This window comes from Epinephelus fuscoguttatus, linkage group LG22, assembly GCF_011397635.1.
Source record: "Epinephelus fuscoguttatus linkage group LG22, E.fuscoguttatus.final_Chr_v1".
NCBI classification, from domain to species: domain Eukaryota; kingdom Metazoa; phylum Chordata; class Actinopteri; order Perciformes; family Serranidae; genus Epinephelus; species Epinephelus fuscoguttatus.
The window spans coordinates 15,232,950-15,252,195 of NC_064773.1; the positions used below are offsets into that span (position 1 = coordinate 15,232,950).

The 19,246-nt window shown below is 39.8% G+C and overlaps 1 protein-coding gene across 1 annotated transcript in view; it reads right to left on the reverse strand.

Annotated features, from left to right (window-relative positions):
* Positions 1 to 40: 40 nt before the first annotated feature.
* col7a1l (collagen type VII alpha 1-like) overlaps positions 41 to 19,246 on the reverse strand; it is a 69,656-nt gene continuing 50,450 nt past the window's right edge. The window contains exons 51-84 of the mRNA XM_049567418.1: positions 18,715 to 18,786; positions 18,565 to 18,600; positions 18,230 to 18,256; positions 17,997 to 18,035; positions 17,819 to 17,881; positions 16,767 to 16,805; positions 16,596 to 16,649; positions 16,453 to 16,485; positions 16,214 to 16,279; positions 15,960 to 16,004; positions 14,898 to 14,933; positions 14,789 to 14,815; positions 14,635 to 14,706; positions 14,346 to 14,408; positions 14,070 to 14,087; positions 13,950 to 13,985; positions 13,831 to 13,869; positions 13,710 to 13,745; positions 13,489 to 13,623; positions 13,064 to 13,156; positions 11,583 to 11,786; positions 11,085 to 11,192; positions 9,244 to 9,288; positions 8,740 to 8,811; positions 8,326 to 8,382; positions 7,952 to 8,053; positions 6,426 to 6,527; positions 4,354 to 4,407; positions 4,180 to 4,230; positions 906 to 959; positions 780 to 833; positions 651 to 686; positions 105 to 546; positions 41 to 45 (exon numbers count right to left, since the gene is read on the reverse strand). Coding sequence (XP_049423375.1) covers positions 41 to 45; positions 105 to 546; positions 651 to 686; positions 780 to 833; positions 906 to 959; positions 4,180 to 4,230; positions 4,354 to 4,407; positions 6,426 to 6,527; positions 7,952 to 8,053; positions 8,326 to 8,382; positions 8,740 to 8,811; positions 9,244 to 9,288; positions 11,085 to 11,192; positions 11,583 to 11,786; positions 13,064 to 13,156; positions 13,489 to 13,623; positions 13,710 to 13,745; positions 13,831 to 13,869; positions 13,950 to 13,985; positions 14,070 to 14,087; positions 14,346 to 14,408; positions 14,635 to 14,706; positions 14,789 to 14,815; positions 14,898 to 14,933; positions 15,960 to 16,004; positions 16,214 to 16,279; positions 16,453 to 16,485; positions 16,596 to 16,649; positions 16,767 to 16,805; positions 17,819 to 17,881; positions 17,997 to 18,035; positions 18,230 to 18,256; positions 18,565 to 18,600; positions 18,715 to 18,786 — 2,415 coding nt within the window. The remainder of the gene's footprint in view (positions 46 to 104; positions 547 to 650; positions 687 to 779; positions 834 to 905; positions 960 to 4,179; positions 4,231 to 4,353; positions 4,408 to 6,425; positions 6,528 to 7,951; positions 8,054 to 8,325; positions 8,383 to 8,739; positions 8,812 to 9,243; positions 9,289 to 11,084; positions 11,193 to 11,582; positions 11,787 to 13,063; positions 13,157 to 13,488; positions 13,624 to 13,709; positions 13,746 to 13,830; positions 13,870 to 13,949; positions 13,986 to 14,069; positions 14,088 to 14,345; positions 14,409 to 14,634; positions 14,707 to 14,788; positions 14,816 to 14,897; positions 14,934 to 15,959; positions 16,005 to 16,213; positions 16,280 to 16,452; positions 16,486 to 16,595; positions 16,650 to 16,766; positions 16,806 to 17,818; positions 17,882 to 17,996; positions 18,036 to 18,229; positions 18,257 to 18,564; positions 18,601 to 18,714; positions 18,787 to 19,246) is intronic.

Sequence of the window (19,246 nt, forward strand, 5' to 3'; positions counted from 1 at the left end):
CAAGTCCCTCTCCCTCTCCCTCTCCTCCTCCTCTGTCCTCTCAGTCTCCAGCTCATTTTCCCTCTCCAGCTCCAGTTCGGCCTCCCTCTCTTTCTCCCTCTCCATCTTTTCTCTCTCCAGCTCCAGCTCGGCCTCCTTCTCTTTCTCCAGCTCCTCCCTCTCCCTCTCCATCTCCATCCTCTCCCGCTCCCTTTCCTTTTCCAGGTCGGCATCTTCCTCTCCTCCCCTCTCTCGATCCACGTCCTCCTCTGTCTCCCAGTCGTAGTCTCCGCTCCTCTCTTCCTCCTCCTCATAGTCTGGATCAGGGCTTGTTTTTGTATCTCCATCTATCTCTACTTCCTTCTCTTGTTCTACCTCCCACTTCTCCACTTCTTCAGTTGGTTCCACTTCATCAGTTGGTTCCACTTCTTCTGTCGGCTCCTCTCCTTCAGTCGGTTCCTCTCCTCCATCTTGTGTCTCTTTTTCTGTATCACTGTATCGCTGCCTCTCCCTCACTTCTTGCCTCCTGGTATGTGTTTGAAGGTCAGGTTTTTCTTGCTTCTTCTGCTAAAGAAACAAGTTTTTAAAAGACAAATCAATGATTTTATAAGTTGCACCATCTTACACCATCTTCACCAGTTGGATTAATACTTAATTGAAAACAGACTTACACTCCAGATGTAACCTTGAGCTCCAGAGGAAAGATGCTGAAATTACATAAAGGGACAATCTCATATTTTATACTTTATTTGATACAATCTGAGTCACATGTATTAAGTTTGAATTTTTAAGAGAGTTACTTTTGGTGCCTCCTTGAAGCGACGTCTTCCACCTGGGGCACCTGGCATGAACACCTAAAATATAAAAATGATTACTGCTGCTATCTTTATTATTAGCAATCTATTTTCTACAAAAGTGACACTTACCATGGAGTCAGGCCAGGGGGCGCTCCTCTTCACCCTGATTTTGGATCGAGGCACCTGTCAAGTTCCCCAAAACTTCACATGAGCAAACTGAGTGCAACACTTTTGATACCTCCTATCAGACTGTATAACAGGAGTCGATAGAGCCACAGTACTGTCACCCATCGGTTAATGGACTACTGCTTTGAAGCCATCTTGGTGTTGGAGCCAGAAGTGGCCATATTTGGACGAGACAGTAAAGCTGGGTAGGGTAAGCATAAATTGGTTTAGGAATGAGTCCTAAAACTTGGAAATGAATTAGCATTTTTGCACATATTGTTCCCTCGACATGTTGGCAACGTTTTTTTGAATGGGTTTTGGGTTACATGCCTGCAAGCTTGAGAGATTTTCACATTTTGTTCTGCAATATATTGAATTTTGAAGTTTTTACGTATCTTATAAAAGGGGTTGCTAACGAGTTGCTAAATGAGACTAGAGAGGTTGTCAGGGACATTAAACATCACCACGTCAAACACAGCTTTACAGCCTTTTTGGGTGATGACGAAGTTATGCAAGTGTGGCGTAGTTTGTTTATGGTCTCATCTTAGCTTTTACATCTGGCGATTGCATGCCTCATATATTATTAAAGTGGTGTTCATTTGTGACGATTATATTGCCAAATAGAACATGCAAGTGCCATAAACTTTTGTTGGCCACAGAGCTTAATTTTCTGCAATCATTAAAAATACAATGGAAAAAGTCCCGGTTGGCTTTTTGTTGAGGGAGCCAGGGCAACGTTAACTTTTGGGTTGGATTACAAAAATACATAATCCCCTGCAGCACTCCCTGGCTATGGATCTATCTGGATTAACAGGTTGCTGTGATAGCCAGTGGCGCCCCCAGAAATAGGGGTGAACAAATGGGGCCACTGAGAATCTTGAGGTGGTACACCAAAACCAAAATCCATAACATCAGGAATTTTCCTATGCTGTGTAAGTATGTAAGCTAGTTAAAATCTATACTTGTTAGGCGATTCATTGTTCTTCAAATAGGCTGGTTGTTCTTTTTGTTAATAAGGCAAACATTCAGCTTTAATTTGAGGGAGCACACTGATTGTAAGCAACAAAACATTGACTGGGAACAATCCTTCTCAAGTTAAGGGGAGACTCATGTACCCACAGAACCCATTTTCATTCAGATATCTTGAGGTGAGAGGTCGAGGGACCTCTTTGAAAACTGCCATGCCAGCTGTGTCTTTGCCAAAATTTAGGCTAACTATGAAGCATTATTTAGCCCTCTCCCAGACAAGCTATGCTGATATGATTGGTACCAATAGCCTTAGGTTGTCTGGTCTGACAACTACATTTAAGCTAGCTTGAAAAATGAGTGTGCCACAACGATTTTACGACAATAATGTCTGCCTCCAAGTATTTTTGCAGGAAGGGTTTGAGGGGGGTAACGACTTCTTAATCAAACGGTAGCCAGGCCCTAAACATACCCCACTTTAATGTCTATTTTACTCTAAATGGGATCGTCATTTACAAATTGATTATCATACTGTACTGAGGTAGACTTTAAACTAGAGATTGAGATCATACCCTCATTAGGAAAATGTTAACTGAGGTAATAAATCAAGTGAGAGGTAGGGTCCTTCTCTTATTTCTGTACAATTGGACCTCTTTATGCAACCAGAGGAGTCGCCCCCTGCAGGCCATTAGCAAGAATGCAAGTTTAAGGCACTTTCACATTAAAACCAGGAGGCCACGTGGACTTCTTTTATACAGTCTATGACAATGCTTCCCAACTGGTGGGTCGTGATCCAAAAGTTGATCATGGGTCTATTCTGAAGGGACCACAAGTGATTCACAAGTTTGTAAAAACACACTTTATTTTGAAGTACAATCAATATCCAGAACAGAACTTTTATTTTGAAGTGCTGTTTCCTGCTGTAGGGTGACTGAATAACAGACAGCTACTTAACAGAGACAGCACACTGAATATTTTAAACCTTGAACTAATGACTAAGGACAAATTTGGACCCGTGGCTGGACCAGTTGGGAACCACTGGTCTGATGTGCTTTGATGGCAAAATTCTAATAAAGAAAGACACAGACTAGCTTCGAAAGTTATTTCAACATTTTACTGAAGGATCCATGCACAGAGAGGTTAAACACAGACAGAACAATGTAATAACAGGAAAATTTCACCAGTGAAAAGAGTGTTTGATACGCTTGTAGTACTCTGAATATCATCATTGGTGTTCAAAGGTAAAGTAAAAACAACATATTTTCCATGTTTCAATAAATAATATTTCAGTACATCTTCTCCAAAAGGAAATATGTATTGAAATTGTTGGCACAAGTTTTTGCGTTTAATCTGATGTGATATTTATTTGTTACAAAGAAATATTTGTCTTAATAAATAAATAAGGATTTGTAGACAAGGTAAAGGCTACACTGGCGTTTACATGGAACAAAGTGAAGAATGTAACATGGACATGAGGAAACAATTATATTTGAACAGCGGTGCCTGATTTTTTTTTTTTTTGGTTATAGAGCTCTACTCAAAATAAAAGCCCTCATACAAGATATGAACTTGGTTTGGATGAGTGGCATCATCTCTGTGTGGAAAGAAGTCCCTCCTCATGAACGTTGGTCAGGTTCAGGGCTCCTCACCAGCAAAACAGTTCACAGTTTATTCACACGCTCCATGCAGTGTGTGCTTTCTTATGAATGCTTAACACCCTATAGTCACAGTCTCTTGGGACTTAAGAGACGTCCTGTTTAAAAAAATGAGAGAGAGAAAGTATTAAAAGTAACTCTCTGTAAATTTTTTGCCAGTAAATCATGTCAGAGTCGGACTAGGCTTTTATTTCTGCTCATTCCCATTCAGGCAAGCTTTAGAGAGATCATACTTAAGCATGCTGCTTAGAAATGCTGTCCTGTCTCATGCTTTGGTAATGTCTGTGATGGTGTATTTCCATTCCCACTGTATTCACATTCGCCTTACACAAACTTTTTTGCACTGGTGAAATTTTCATAAGAAGTAGAAAGAAGAAAGGGTGTTGAAAAATGATGCCAAGTGCGAATTACTTAAAGCATGGTTTATTTATGGAACAGTATATATTACGACAGGGAGAAAGTGAAGCCCATCCTTCATTTTGTTCAAGCACTTGTCCATCACTTTCAGGCGCCTCGTGTTAAGTGTAAACAAAAGAAATGTGCATTCCAAGGCATGCAAGAGTCTTCAGAGACATTCAGTTAAAATTCAAGCGTCTCAAATCAAATCATAGCTCTACCTTATCTGGTTCTTCTGTTGTGACGGCAGGTGACGGAAGTGACACTTCATCCTGGTTATAACAACAAAGGACAGATAAGAATGTGACAGCAGCGACAGTGCCGCTTCGAAAGTGAAGCACCACGTTGATTAAGAGTCTATATGTGACACCAACAAGGCCAGCTGCCCCCCGTACCTTTTCTCTATCAGTCATGGGTTGAGATAATGGCTCTGTGGTTGTCAAGGCAACCTAGGGATATAAAAAAATCAAAAGGGGGAGGGGAGGGTTATTGAGTTCAAGCCATCAATCTATGTAGACATAACTGCGACATGAAATGGATATCAACCTTCGCTCCTTGTTTTAAAAAGTGGCTCAATGACGTAGTTTCCTGTCTTTAGTTTGGAAGAGAGTCTTCGTCTGACTCATACTGTAACTTTGTTAAAGGGTAACGTCCAGTATTGAGCCCTCTCGCTCAACACTGGACCCTGTTTTCCCATTTTTTTGTGTCTAAGAGACTAATGGCGACAACTTTTGAAATTGGTACAGTACTGAGTAAGAAGGCTGTAGCCTGCAGCTGCAAAACAGACTGCAATGTAACCACTCGGGGCATGTTCACACCATCAATGTATGTCCACTAAAAGTGATTGTTTTTGCCACTGACAGGCTCAGATTGTTTGCCACCCTCATGGAGTCTGTTTCTGACAGTTTGGTCAGAAACATGCACACCAGTAGCCTGCTGGAAGTCATGTTGTAGGGCTCTGGCAGATTGAAGTGTCTGACAGCATTATGGAAAGGATCCCTACAGAGACAGACCTTTTGTTAAAGAGTAAGATCCTTTTTGTTTAACCAGAAACAGCCCCAAAGTCACAGCTGCCAAACCCACCAAACTCCATTTGAACAAACAGTAATTCTAGCGTATATAGAGTCAGCATATTTTGACAATTAATTGAATGACTTCATGGTTTATTTCAGCCAACCCAGAGTTGGTGATTGTTGCAACAGTGGAAAGAAGGCCCAAGATGGATTTTGTGAGTTTGATTTTGTTTCTGTCAACTCTGAATGAAGTTTGTTTTATGATGATAAAATTCCTGTTTTTTTTAAATGGAGTGTGGAGTGTGACTTTGAGGCTGTTTCATGTTAAACAAAAAGGGTCTTACTCTATCATAAAAAAGTCTATCTTTGTAGGGATCCTTTCCATGACGTTGTCAGACACCCAAAATAATAATCTTAGCCTGTCAGTGGCAAAAAACAAGCACTTTCAAGGATGTAAATTGACAGTGTGCACATGCCCCAAGTGGTTATATTGCAGCCTGTTTTGCAGCTTCCAAATGCAGTGGTTTTGCTTGCTAATGGACTCATTTAACAATTGTTGTTGTTACTAGTCATCTAGATCAAACCAACCAACATGAGGAAATAGCTGCTAGGTGGAAACACACCCTTTAAGGTCTGAGGTCCCTTTTTTATTACAGTAAAAGGACATCCCTGGACTGTCAGTATACAAACAACTGCAATGGACACTGAGAGATACAACATTTTTTAGCATGTATGGACAATTATTCTTTATTCCCTGTTTGTCAGTGTGTGTATTAGGATTAGGGGATTTGATCCATTCTCTTGTTGTGTTTATGTATACAGGGTTCCCACACAGTTTCATGGACAAAATTTCAAAACTTTTCCATGACTTTTCAAGGACCCACAACATATATATTTTTGATGTCTTGCCCCACATGCCAAGCAATGTTCAAATATAATTTCAGCTGCCTTTTTAAAAGGTAATTTAGTAATTAACTGTACCTTTTTAATATTTCTCTTTATTCTTTTCTGTGTCTTTTAATGTTTTATATTTTGCTGCTCTGTAAAACACTTTGAATTGCCCCTGTGTATCAAATGTACTATACAAATAAAGCTGCCTTGCCTTGGCTGGAATAAATGACAGAAACAGAACATACAGATGGTAAACAAAACGTTGTCACACAGTGATGCATATTAGAGCTACGTTACGTCGTCAGCTCCAAAAAATGAATTTGCTGTTATGTTACATTATGTGGAAGGTTACCTGTAAAAAAAATACTTTACCAATTCTTTACACACAAAACATGTCATGACTTTTAATTTGTTTTAATTCCATGACTTTTCCAGGTTTTCCATGACCATGAGAAACCTGTGTATATACTTGTTCAAAAAGTTCAAAATAATGTAGAAACAATGTAAAAGGCTATGGACTTTTTTTTTTTTTTTTAATTAAAATCCATTATGTGTAGTTTCACCTGTTCATCTGTTTCTCTGTCTGTCGAATATATTAGAGGATGACTGGAGGGATCCACCCATGTTTCTAACTGGGCAGGAGTGTGTGTGAGTAATTGTTCCTCCTACAAAAAACAAAAACAGAACAAATATGTTATTATTCCTCATAACTGAGCTCAGCTGTCTCTGCGTCCTTTCTATCAGAGTATAGTCTTGCGACAGTGAATGGCTTTTGATCATCTGGGCTACAGAATTACTGATGCTTCACTGTAACTATGTAAAGATCTGGGGACCCTTGATTGATTTTATCAGAAAGTAAATGTGAATTGATTTATGTGTCCTGCTGAGTTTGGCTCTAATCTATTTTTAACTCTGAAGTTACCTTTTCCAAGACATACTCACCGTCAGACTTTGTCACAAATAAGCCTCATAGACACTGGAGATACAGCATTTCTTGGCATACTTCCCGAATTAATTTTTGAGAGGAGTGCAGCTACACTTTTTTTTTTGCTTTGTTTATTTGTTTTGTCTCCTTTTGTTTTTGAGTAGAGATACAACCTTAATTTACTGTTGAACATCCTCATTACGTGCATGCTATGATATGTCTTTGTTACCTGAGGTTAATATATTTGTCTTTGAAACAAATGTTGTATAATCCTGTAAAACTCCCCCCAGAAAGTTTTTTTAAAGAATATTTTCACTGCCTTTCCTTTCCTTAAAGCGACACTTACCTTTCTGGAAATTTTACGCTTTCCTTTGTTTAGGTTAAAATGCTATTAATAAGCTAAAATGTAAGTGAATTCCACCAGAGATACAAACTCATAATTGTACCATTCTCATATGGTTCTAAGAAAATTCTGACGAATGCAACGACTGGCTGAGTGTCCTGTCTGTCTTCCCCACGTGGAGGCTTCCGACTGACATAACCGCTCACATAACATCTCATCTGCTTATCCGGGGCCGGTCGCAGAGGCAGCAGGCCAGGCAAAGCACCTCAGACATCCCTCTCCCCAGCAACGCTTCCCAGCTCCTCCTGGGGGACCCCAAGGCATTCCCAGGCCAGATAAGATATGTAATCTCTTCAGCGTGATCTGGGTCTGCCCCGGGGCCTCCTACCAGTGGGACGTGCCTGAAACACCTCCAACGGGAAGCACCCAGGAGGCATCCTGATCAAACGTCTGAACCACCTCAACTGACCCCTTTTGACGCGAAGAAGCAGCGGCTTTACTCCGAGCTCCCCCCGGATAGAATACACTCAAACTGATATTGATTTTTTAGGTGGCTAACATATATTTTGGTGCATCCACTGTCCACCGCAGCACAATACTTAGCTTCTGTGCTTGTAGATTTGGTTTATCAAAGGTGCTGGCAAAGCACAGCAGAAACGTCACACAGGTTGGACCACCATACTTAAGTATTTCTCTTAAACGTTACAGTTACGGCTAAACTGACAGCAGAAATAAAAAGGTACACATATCTACACACTTTATAAAAGTTCTCAGTTGTCTACCCAAAAGTGTAAGTGACATCACAGGGATTCTAGTTTCACCTGTTCATCTGTTTGTCTGTCTGTGGAGGATGTTAGAGGGTAACTGGAGGTTCCCGCCAGTGTCTCTAACTGGGCAGGACTGTGTGTGGGTAACTGTTCCTCCTACAAAGAGAAAAAAAAAAAACCAAAAAAAAAACCAGCATAAATATGTTATTATTCTTCATAACTGAGCTCAGCTGTCTCTGCTTCCTTTCTATCAGAGTATAGTTGTGCAGTGATTGACTTTTTGTTATCATCTAGGCTACAGAATCGCTGATGCTCCACCTTTTTATCCACTAGGTGAGGGATTTTTCGTCTGGACTTCAGGCTGCATATGATAACAATAGGGAACATTTCAAAATAAATCATAACATTTTACACTGTTTGACATTTACCTGTCGGTTGTCTCTCCCCTCCTGAGAGGCCAAGTGGTCATCTGGTGAGAGTTCATCCTGTTTAAGACAAATAATTTAACTGTTACTGTTCAACAACCTACAGACACTCCAGTGGATGATGTGCAGAGCAGATGCAGTGGGCTGGAATGACAAAGTAATTTATTCTTCATGATTAATTCAGGTAGTGGGCGTGTCATTAATCAACTCTGCCCAGTGTTCAGTGTGGGCACAGATGAGACGCTGCTATTAAAAAAAAAAAAAAAAAAAAAAAAAAAGATTACAAGTTGACAGGTCTGTTAGCAAGAAGCCACCCACCACGACAACGCACCAAATCTGTAACAACCCCCCGTCATCGCTCTAAACTCAAGTTTCCCACAGTTGTTGAATTAGTCAGTCACCGCAGCAGCTGCCTACCTCGTATTCATAGCTGTATTCTTCGCCGTTATAAAACTCCTCATCCTCCTCTTGCTTGTCCTCGTCGCTTGTCTTCAGATAAAGGAGAAGTGACAATAATTAAAGGAAGATACTGTTACATGTTATAATTTGTAACTTGTGTCAATGGCTGGAAGACAACAATGCCAAGCAATTACAAAGCAACCTATTATCAGATCTATTGTCAATAAAATGAGAAGCACATTGAGACAAATGCATGCTTTTAGTTTTACTTGCCACACCATGTTTAGAATAACTGTTTAACTCTGTTTGTTATATTTAGAAATTGTTAGTTTATTATGATTATTTTTATTGTGTCTTAGTATTAAAGTCATTTCGACACACATTATGTTATGTTAATGTCATGTTAGCGACAGCCAGTGTCAGAGTCTGTGTTTAACCTTTGCAGCGTGAGATGGTTGTGTTAGTTGGTTTTTATTTTGTTTAGTTTTCAGGTTTAGTTTGGACCCCTTCAAGGACATTTACCAGGCGTTGTCTCTGCCTCTTATGTCGTCCTTTATTTCCTTTGCCCTGGTTAAAAAGTTCACAGTCAGAGAGAGAAAGGATAAAGGTTTCTCATGCTCTTCAGACGTTGATGATCAAGTGTGAAACTACGAGTTGATACTGTTAAGCCTAGTTCACATTACACGATTTTCACCACGATTTTGACGTCACAGAGGATCTTGAGAGCCACCTTGGGTAGGAGGTGAGTCGGCAGATAGTCTGCCACCACGAGTCCTCATGTGAGAACAAGCCTACAAGCAAGTCGCCCGCTCGTCTGACTGGGACTGGATATCTGGCATGCTAGAAAACTGGAGAAGTCTGACACGACTGACAAAGAGCATCAGCCAATGAGAGGCGGGATTTGTCCCACGTCAGCATGCAGGAGGACGGAAGAAATGTGAGGAGGACAAGCCGCAGGGTTGCCAGGTCTGCTTATTAGCCGCGAGACTCCCGCTGACAGAAACATGCGTTGGCAGGTATGAACACTCAAAAGATTACGATAGTCTCCGCGATGCAAAATCAAGGTGAAAATCGTGTAATGTGAACTAGGCTTAAGTTGAGGGAGATAATTAAGAGAAGATTAAGTAGTTAATGAATGTCAAAAATTAATTCACACAAATATCTTTCAAAGCTCTGATTGTTAAAGTTAAAACATGGTTTAGACCTATTTATGTAGGACCACACTGACAGTTTTGCATGTTTCAGCCTATTTATTACAAATCAAATATACATTTCATGAATTGATTAGATTTTTTCATAACATTCTCATATATACTCCTGTTACTTGTTGCCGCATGCAATTTAAAGGAACGCTTCAACCCGAAAATGGCCATTGGGACATCTATTGCTTACCATACGTTACGTTGAATTCATGACAGAAACTCTATTTTCTTGCATTCCTTTGATGATGAATGAAGAACCAAAAAATGGAGAAAATTCTCGATGAATTTAAGTCATAGGGGTCCAGGTTTAACAACAGCTATCAAACTCTCACACAACCTCATGCAGCTTAATTGAACTCTGATTTATCCACTTGTATGCCAGTCAACACCCCTTTTCAACAGGTAAATGAACAAATAACAGTAATTTTACCTCGCTGAGCACTTGCTGGTCTACTGCTGCCTTGATGAGTTAGTGTGTTGATGTTACTTTGTTTTAAAGTGTTGGTTCAGCTTCACCAAAATCACACAGCAGCAGCTCCAGTGTCCAGCTAGGTAAAATTGCTGTTATTGTCAATGGAGTCTGGCCTTGAAGAAAGCATGGGTAAGTTTAACTTTTAGTTTGGCTCCCCATCGAAAAAGTCTGCTTGTTTGGGAAGCACTGAGCATACGACTGGTTAAATGAGACTTGCATTGTACTGCACGAGTTGTGTGAGAGTCTGTGAACAGATGTTTTGATAGAGATTTGCTGTTGTTAAACACGGACCCTTTTTAGATCAATTTATCGAGAATTTTCTGTTTGTAGATTTTCATTCAAAAGAGGTGTGTAAGAAAAATAATTTCTTCACAAATTCATGAACACGGGGTGGGTAACTGATATGCAAATGGTCATTTTGTGGGTAATGTTTCTCTTAACTGACTTTCGTAAATACTTGGAAGGTTGGAAGGGAGAGCTAAAACATGCAATACTAGTATGCCCCTTTAACAGTATACATTTAAGTTATCAAAGATAAATCGAAAAACATTCTATCTTATTAAAAATAATTATCTCAGGATTATTTCATATTTTAATATTGAAAATAGTTGATGAAAAGATACTCATGCGTGGTTTTAATTAGTCAGTGTTTAGCTCGTTCATTGACGAGACATCCACGGGAGCTTTACCTTCCCACGTTCTCTGTTCTTTTTCTTTTGTCCTGAGTTCTTCTTCAGAGAGTCTTCCTGAGTGAGGAGAACAGTCTCCGCCACAGTTTCTGGTAACCCTGAAACTGTCTGACATGCACATTTTTATTTTCTATTGTTTTGTAATCATCAAAACATGGATGGTAGACAACTCAAACTGTGTCTGACACTCAAGTGTTGGGTCAGGTTTCCAATACTTTTATTTTTTAAAACATTTTTTAGTCACATCACGTGAAAGCTATCCACACGTTAGAGACGACAAGATGCTATGAGATAATTATTTAAGGTAATTGTTATCAAATTTAGAAGTTGCCAGTTATGAACATTTACTACTCAGTTTAATTCCATATTGCTGAAAAAGATCTTGAACCATCTCTGTAGAAACAAAACTGAACATGTTAAATGAACTCAATATGTTTTTAACAGTTAAGTGAAATAACACATTTAAAGGTGGCATACCCTATTGTAAGGTGTCCTTACCTCCTGGGTCGTGGTATAATTGTAAGTAGAATTGACCACAGTCAGATTAATTCTGAGCGATGATAATCTGTCACTGCCCCCGTCTACTATCTCCTTCCCTCTGGAGCCCTTTAGCTTGGTGCTGATCCTGTCGAGCTCCTCTTCTCCATTCAGCGTGGTGATGGACCATAAAGTCGGACCCTCTGCAGTTTCATTCAAACGTTCCTTCAAACCAAAAGGAAGAATTAGTGGAAGTGGGAGAGAAGATGCAGTTTTGGACTAGAAGCACCTAGCTGAGCTAAAAACATACAAGTGACAATATACATTACACAGATGGTGAAAAGCTAAGTGTAATGTGAAAGATTGTTTTTGTTCTTTCATGCTCTTTATATTTAAATGGTCAATGTAATGTGTTGTATGATGACCCTAATGAAACGTACTGGTTTCACAATGAAGTTGCACTGGTTCGTATACTTGTTGCTGGAGTTTGAAGGTCCAGTGTGTGGGACTTAGGGAAATATATTGGCAGAAATAGAACACCATAAGTATGTTTTATTTAGTGTATAATCACCTCAAAATATGAGTCGTCATGTTTTCATTACCGTAGAATGAGCCGTTTATATTTACATAGGGAGCGGGTCCTCGTCCTCAGAGATTACCATGTAGCACCAACATGTGTCTACATTAGCCCAGAACTGACAAACCAAACACTGGCTTTAGATCGGGCTATTCACGTTTTCGCGTTGTCCACCATAGTTAGCAGCCCTTCCGCAATGACAGTGTTAAAAAAATAAATAAAAATAAAATAACAATAACAACAATATCAATAACCTGAACAATGAGCAATGACTGAATTCTGACTGGGAGTTTCAGCTGGGTGAAATACACAATCCTCACCACTAGATGCCACCAAACCCCCCTTAATCTCACACACTGTTCCTTAAGAATAATCAAAGTGGAAATAAACCACTTTTCAACTTGTTCCCCTTCAGCGTTTCCAAGTGATATGCGGCTAGGCAACAAGCAAAGTTTCCACAGTTACTTAGGTTGTTCCTCCATCTGCCATTTCCACCACTGGAAAAAGTAACTGCAAAGACCTTACACTGATACTCTTGGTAACAAGGGATAGCTACCGATAGCTACTAGGAGAAACAAAAGCGCTATCCTCTTCCTGTTTTGGTTCCGCAATGCTCGACGCACTTCTTTTGTGCTGATCTTTAATTTTCCCAGGTATATTTTCTGTGTATTTACACCCATACTGAGCTTTTAGGACCTTTCTTAAAACATGAAAAATGAGGAGAGGGGCTAAACTACTTCTGCCTGGTGTGTACTTTTTGATTTCAGAAATATCTGTCACTGTCAGTATCTCCAATTAAGAGACGATTCTGCACATGTACTGAACAAGTATATATAAAAAAAAAACCTTAACAAACTTGATTTGGGAAAACTCTGGAAATAAGTTGATTGGTCTTGGAAAAAACTTCTGTTTTGAGATTACGTACCAAAGACTCTGGAAGCTGTCCATCTAAATCAGGATCCTCAATAGTGTCCAACTCTTTCAGCGGCTGGCCAGCGAGGTCAAACTTCACTGAACTCTGTTGAGACAACACAAATAGAAAATGAGAATCATTTTGTTTTATTGCCCTTTGTTTTGGAAATGTTGTGATCTTCTAACAAATGGCTAAAGATTGAAATGGCTTGAATAAGAGACCTTGAAACTTATTCATAAAAGTTGAAAGAATTGAAAGTTATTTAGTACATGCATGTGAAAAAACACTTGGACTGATTAGTAACCAGCAGAGCTAGCAGCTGTTTACTGTTTGCAAACATTGATGTTTTCTTAAGGCACATTAAAATCCCATGAGGGATGACAAACAAAATAGCATGAAACTTTGTAAAGAACACTTCTTCCCCGAAGTGTACGTACTGTGTACTCAGTGATGACATTGGAGGTGTGAGTGTCTGCCTTTTCCTTTGTTTTCCTGGAGGTGCCAAGCACCTGAAGCAGCTCCTCTATTCCATCCTGCAGCAGCCTGTCGATCAAAGCCTTCAGCAAAGGCAGCTGAGAAAAAAGTTTTATTGACAAGGTCAAACTGGGATACTGTTACAAATTCTATCAGCCTCAAAATGTACACGATCAGAACGCACCCTTATGCCGTATGCTTCAAACATCACTTCAATGTCCTAAATAGGAAGAAAAACACATTGTTCAAAAGGGGAAAATAAGAACATGCATCCCAGAGGAGGAATTATTTTATCCTGTAGTCACCTTCATCTCAATAGACTTTCCAGGAGCTCCAGCATCACCCTACGGAGACATTAAATAAATGAAAATACCGTAATTTCAGTTTCCATATACATATGTTTTTGAGGGCAATGAAACACTACCTTGTCTCCTTTCAGGCCTTGTTCTCCTTTATCACCCTGTAAAAAAGACAAATAAGCACCAGAGCCAACATTTCCGTTCTTTATGACTCAGTTTCAGTACGAACCCCATCACCATCTTACCTTCATTCCTGGTGAACCCTAAACACACAGAAACAGAGGAGCAAGACATTGGAACATGCATCTACAATGCATGACATCAAGCTCACCATATCTGCCCGCAGATAATGGCACGACTCATTGCAGCCCACTATAAAAGCGCTATAGTCATCGCTGAATGATGACTCAGATGCCGTGCAGGCAAAATATCAACTATGCCATGCAATAGCTGAACTAATGTGCCATTATTCATGAGCTATAAACATCCAAAAACATGTTGCATGTCAGCATCAAACTTACAGCAACTCCTGGGGGACCCATTGGGATTGGGAATGCTTCTCGGATTTCATCGAGGGTGGCGCCCTGAGAATGGATCCATGTGAAAATCAGTAAAGTTTAAAGTGCCAGGAACATCTAGGTGCATCTGCTTATTGTTTTTCTGAGTCACCAACAAACAGAAATGAGCCAAAGTGACAATGATTATAGAAACAACTCTGAATATGCTGCTTGATCTACTGCTCTTGAAAGAGATTTGAAATAAGAAATGAGCTTCGCTGTTTAATAAATCACAGACAATGCAGGTTTTTACCTCTGATGTGACAAGCACCTGCCGACCAGGCAAACCTGGAGGTCCTGGTTCCCCTTTACTGCCATCTTTACCCTGTTACAGATAGAAAATAAGCTCTAAAGTTACTCAGTTTTCCCACAAAAACATTTATTTATCTTATCTCAAAACCACTTACATTTGCACCTGCCTCTCCCTTTTCCCCCTGAAATGAGAGCAAAGTTAATGCACGTATTAAAAAAAAAGCTTCACAGATCTGTCAGTTGGTTGCAGTGAATTTCAAAGACCTTTTTGCCTTCATCTCCTTTTGGTGCTCTTTCTCCCTGTGAAGAGAAAATACATGTTCAGTGTTAATAATCTGCCTAAAAAAAGTGATGCACTTTGAAAATTGGAACAAGTTTGTCAAGATAGCATTGACATCAAGCAGGAGGTAATTCAGTGTGTATCAGCCCAGTCACCAGAAGAAAATGTTGGCATTGTATTTTCCTGCAAACCACAAATGTTACATTTGCACATTTCATACACATCATACAAATGTTTTCAAAGTAATATATTATAAGAGCTGATGTTGTCATCAAGTGGTGAAGTGGGAGAGGGATGGTGTGTCACCTAAGCAAGACGCCTGCCAAACTGCAGACCACTGAATGAGTCCAACACGCAACAAAACCGGTTGTTTTTTGTGAGTCATCGCTGTGTTCCAAGTTGCTCTTTAGGCTCCAAAGGTGGGTGTTTTTTAGGTGACCCATCACTGGGTGCCAGGGCATTGGCAGCTCAAGGCATCGACCTGGCCTCTAAATTTCCCATCCGATAATCCATGGGACATGAAGGTGCCCAACCTTCAACCCACAGGGCTCAAAGGATCCACTGCAAATACCCTGGCGCCAGAAACCACAGGACACCCACAGAGATTATGTGTCCACGCCTTCACAGGCTCCAGGGTACTACCACTTCCCACAGACGTTTGATCAGATTGGGATCTGGGGAATTTAGAGGCCGGGATGAGCTCCTGCTGGGGGAGTCACTGCCATTGGGGAGTGTAGTTGCCATGAGGAGGTGTGCTTGGCTTGCAACAGTGTTTGGGTTGGTGGTGTGTGTCAAGTGGCATCCATATTAATGCCAGGACCTGAGGCTTCACAGCAGAACACTGCATTCTAATGAGAGGATCAATGTTATTTACTTCACCTGTCAGTGGTTTTTCATCTTGTAACTGATCGATATATTTGCTGCATAAGTACAAGCGAATATAGCATATTCGTGGTTTGCAGAAATGTACAACGCCACCATTTTTCTGGCGATTGGGTCGTGTGCATCACACAGCACAGTGCTCTAGTTGTTAGATGATTCCTCACATCTTTTCCTGGCAAGCCCCTCTTCCCGTCAATGCCAGGTCTCCCCTGCAGAGCAGAGGAAATAAAACAACCATAATCACTAGAGATATTTTTCAGATTAATTATTATGGTGGAAAAACAGAAGGCTTGTGCTAATTACGCACCTGAAATGACAAAATTATGATATATTGGCTTTAGTGTCACCATTAGAATTGTATGAAGAATGGATATTTAATGTTTCAGCCAGAGGCGCTATGATTCATAGTGATACTCACTGGAGTTCCTGGTAAACCAGGCATTCCAGCAATCCCAACACGTCCTTGGTCTCCTTTATCTCCATTCTGTTAAAATGCACACGTACAAAAACAAGCCTTTTATTTAATAAAGTCTTGACAGTATTAAATGGTGTTAAGTGCAAATTTTGGCACCAAACACTTACAATAGCACATCTGTAGACACAGGGAATTAATCATGTCTGACCAGAAAATTGTTACAAAAAACATGGTGCACTCACCAGGCCAGGCTCTCCTTTTTGTCCCTGGTCACCCTGCAATTATTACGGAATTATTACGAGTAAGCTTATAACGAAAATAATCTCAACGCTATTCACAATGGGAAGATGTTAGTAATACAAATGTGTGCACACGTTTGTACAACCTTCATTCCTGGTTTCCCTGGAAAACCATCAAATCCGTCTCTTCCAGAACCACCCTACAGAGCAAACGGTTTCGTATTTCAACACAATATGCACATTTTAAAACAAATCAAAGTCCCTCTGATACAAACAATACCAGTACAAATGCAATTCAAAATGACGTATACTCTTACCAAAGAGAGTCCTGGTAATCCAGGTTTCCCCTCTGGACCCTGTGGAGAGACACAAATATTCAAATATTGGAATGATTCAAAGGATTTGAGAAAGTTTCATCATTACAATGTTGTCTCCTACCAAGTACAACTAATGCCAACTGTAACTGTAATCCAATTAGGGCTAACTAATGTCAATTCACCATTATTTGCATTATTGATTAATCTGTGTTTTAATTTTTCAGTTAAAGAATTCATTTTTTAAATGTTCAGTCTTTGAAATGTCACAAAGTTTATTTTCTACCAAATGACTAATCAATTAATGGACTAAACAATCAATACTGACTGAAATACAGTAGAAGGTATAATGAAACAACTATTTAGTGAAGTGTACCTTAGTGGATCCGAATAAAGAATAAAGAATAAATCAAAGTAGGGATCAAGCGATATGGTTTATTCAGAGCCAATGCCGATACCGATTATTTTGATACAGAGATACCGATAGCCGATATTTACAACCGATATATGTCTGCTGTAAAAATCATAGTTGACACAGAATTTAAAAAATAAACTCTGACAAAGCACTACATTCAAATGCAATTAAGCATATATTTATTCTGAGAAGTTTTCCAATGAGCACAGGGAGCTGCCAGCAGCACTTTGAAAAAAACTTTAAAATAAAATAAAATAAAGGACAGCTCAATTAAAAGCCAGGCTAAAAAGGTAGGTCTTGAGTTTGCTTTTAAGAGCATAGAGTGGTATGTGCAGACAGTGAGAAGCACGCCAGGGGCAAAACAGCGCAGCTAAGGAAAACAAAACTGTGTATCGACATATCGATGGAAAAAAATCACCGATACCAATAACCCTAAAAATTCATAATAATTGGCCCCACTAATCTGCCAGGCTGATTATCTGTCGACCCCTAAATCAAAGTATGTTGTAAACTGAATGGGTATTTCAGTCTTGTGGTCATCCACTATGATAGTAATCGATTTAAAGAAACATGCACGAGCATGTCAATCATGTCATCATTCAAATTGGGGTACATTCCTATGTTTGTGACGTGTACTCACTTGTGGACCAGGCAGACCTGTCTCTCCTCTCAAACCAGGCTGACCAGGCTCTCCTGGTTCACCCTTTAAGAGATGGAAGGAAAGATGAGAGGAGAAAAAGGAAACTTAAAATCCCCCATGACCAAAAAACCCCAAACTGAATACAATAAAGCATGACGCATGTTATTCTTCAAGTTACCTTTATTACTCTGGTCAGTACATTGTTGTCTGCAACAATCTGGTAGGAGTCAGAAATCGAAAGTTAACTTGCTAATTGACGCAATTTCAGCAGATTCATAACAGACAATGTTCCAGAGTCTTGTGGGAGAGCTTTTTTTTTGTTCTTTATAAGCACTGTTACAACGAATGCCCATGTCAAACATGGCTGAACTGATGAGAAGCTGTCAAAAATGATAATAGAGGTTTGTTTACTTGTCCTCCCGGAGGTCCAGGTTTTCCCTTTGTGACAACGGCAGCATGATCAAAAGAAGAGCACAATAAATCGCAGTTAAAAATCTAATATGTCACACTTCTAAACACAATCCATATCTGCGCCACAAAGGGAAAATAGTAGGTGCACTGAAGGGTGGCATGAACAAAAGGCAAAACCTAATTAGTGACCATATCGAAATAGAAATCATGAAGTCACAAAAGGAGAGCAGTTTGTGAAGGTGGCGACAGACACAGAAGAATGATTACAAGGCGTCACCCACGAGAAACAATAAAAGTGTTCATCAATGCGAGAGAGATGGGGAATACAGACATACCTGCTCCCCTTTGTCACCTTTCTTTCCATCAGCACCCTTCACAAGAAAAAGAAAAAAATCACAATTATTTTTAAACACTGGAGTTCAAGAAGTACATTTACAAAAAGCAAAGTTAAATTAACATCATTAAAAGAAACTCAAAGGACTCACAGACGGGCCAGACGCCCCAGTATCTCCTTTCTCCCCTGGGTCCCCTGGTCGCCCTGGTAACCCCAGTGGACCCTGATCAACATTAACAAAAATAAAAATATAGCATTTAGTCTTGTATTTACATCAAAAAGCTTAAAGCCGATACAAAATTAAAAATGCAAAGTTAAACGCTGCTGTGAGCAAATGTGCTTAATTGCTGCAACACGGTGTTTGTTCAGCAGGAGTCCTGGCAGACATTTTGGAGCTATAACTAAGATATAATGAGAAGTGGTGCCCTTCAGCATAAGAGCCCTAAAAATAGAGGTTGGAAATTACGAGAAACAGAAATGCAATGTAAATACAGCATATCAAACAGAAACACACAGCGCATTACATCAAACATTTATCCATAAAGTGATGATGGTGATCAAATCCAATGTCTAAGGCCACACTGAACATCGGGTACATGCAATGTGCAGACCTCCATTGAGTTTCCACCATATTATTGACTTATTAGCATGTTAGCATATGTATGTAGCATACACTGTATTAG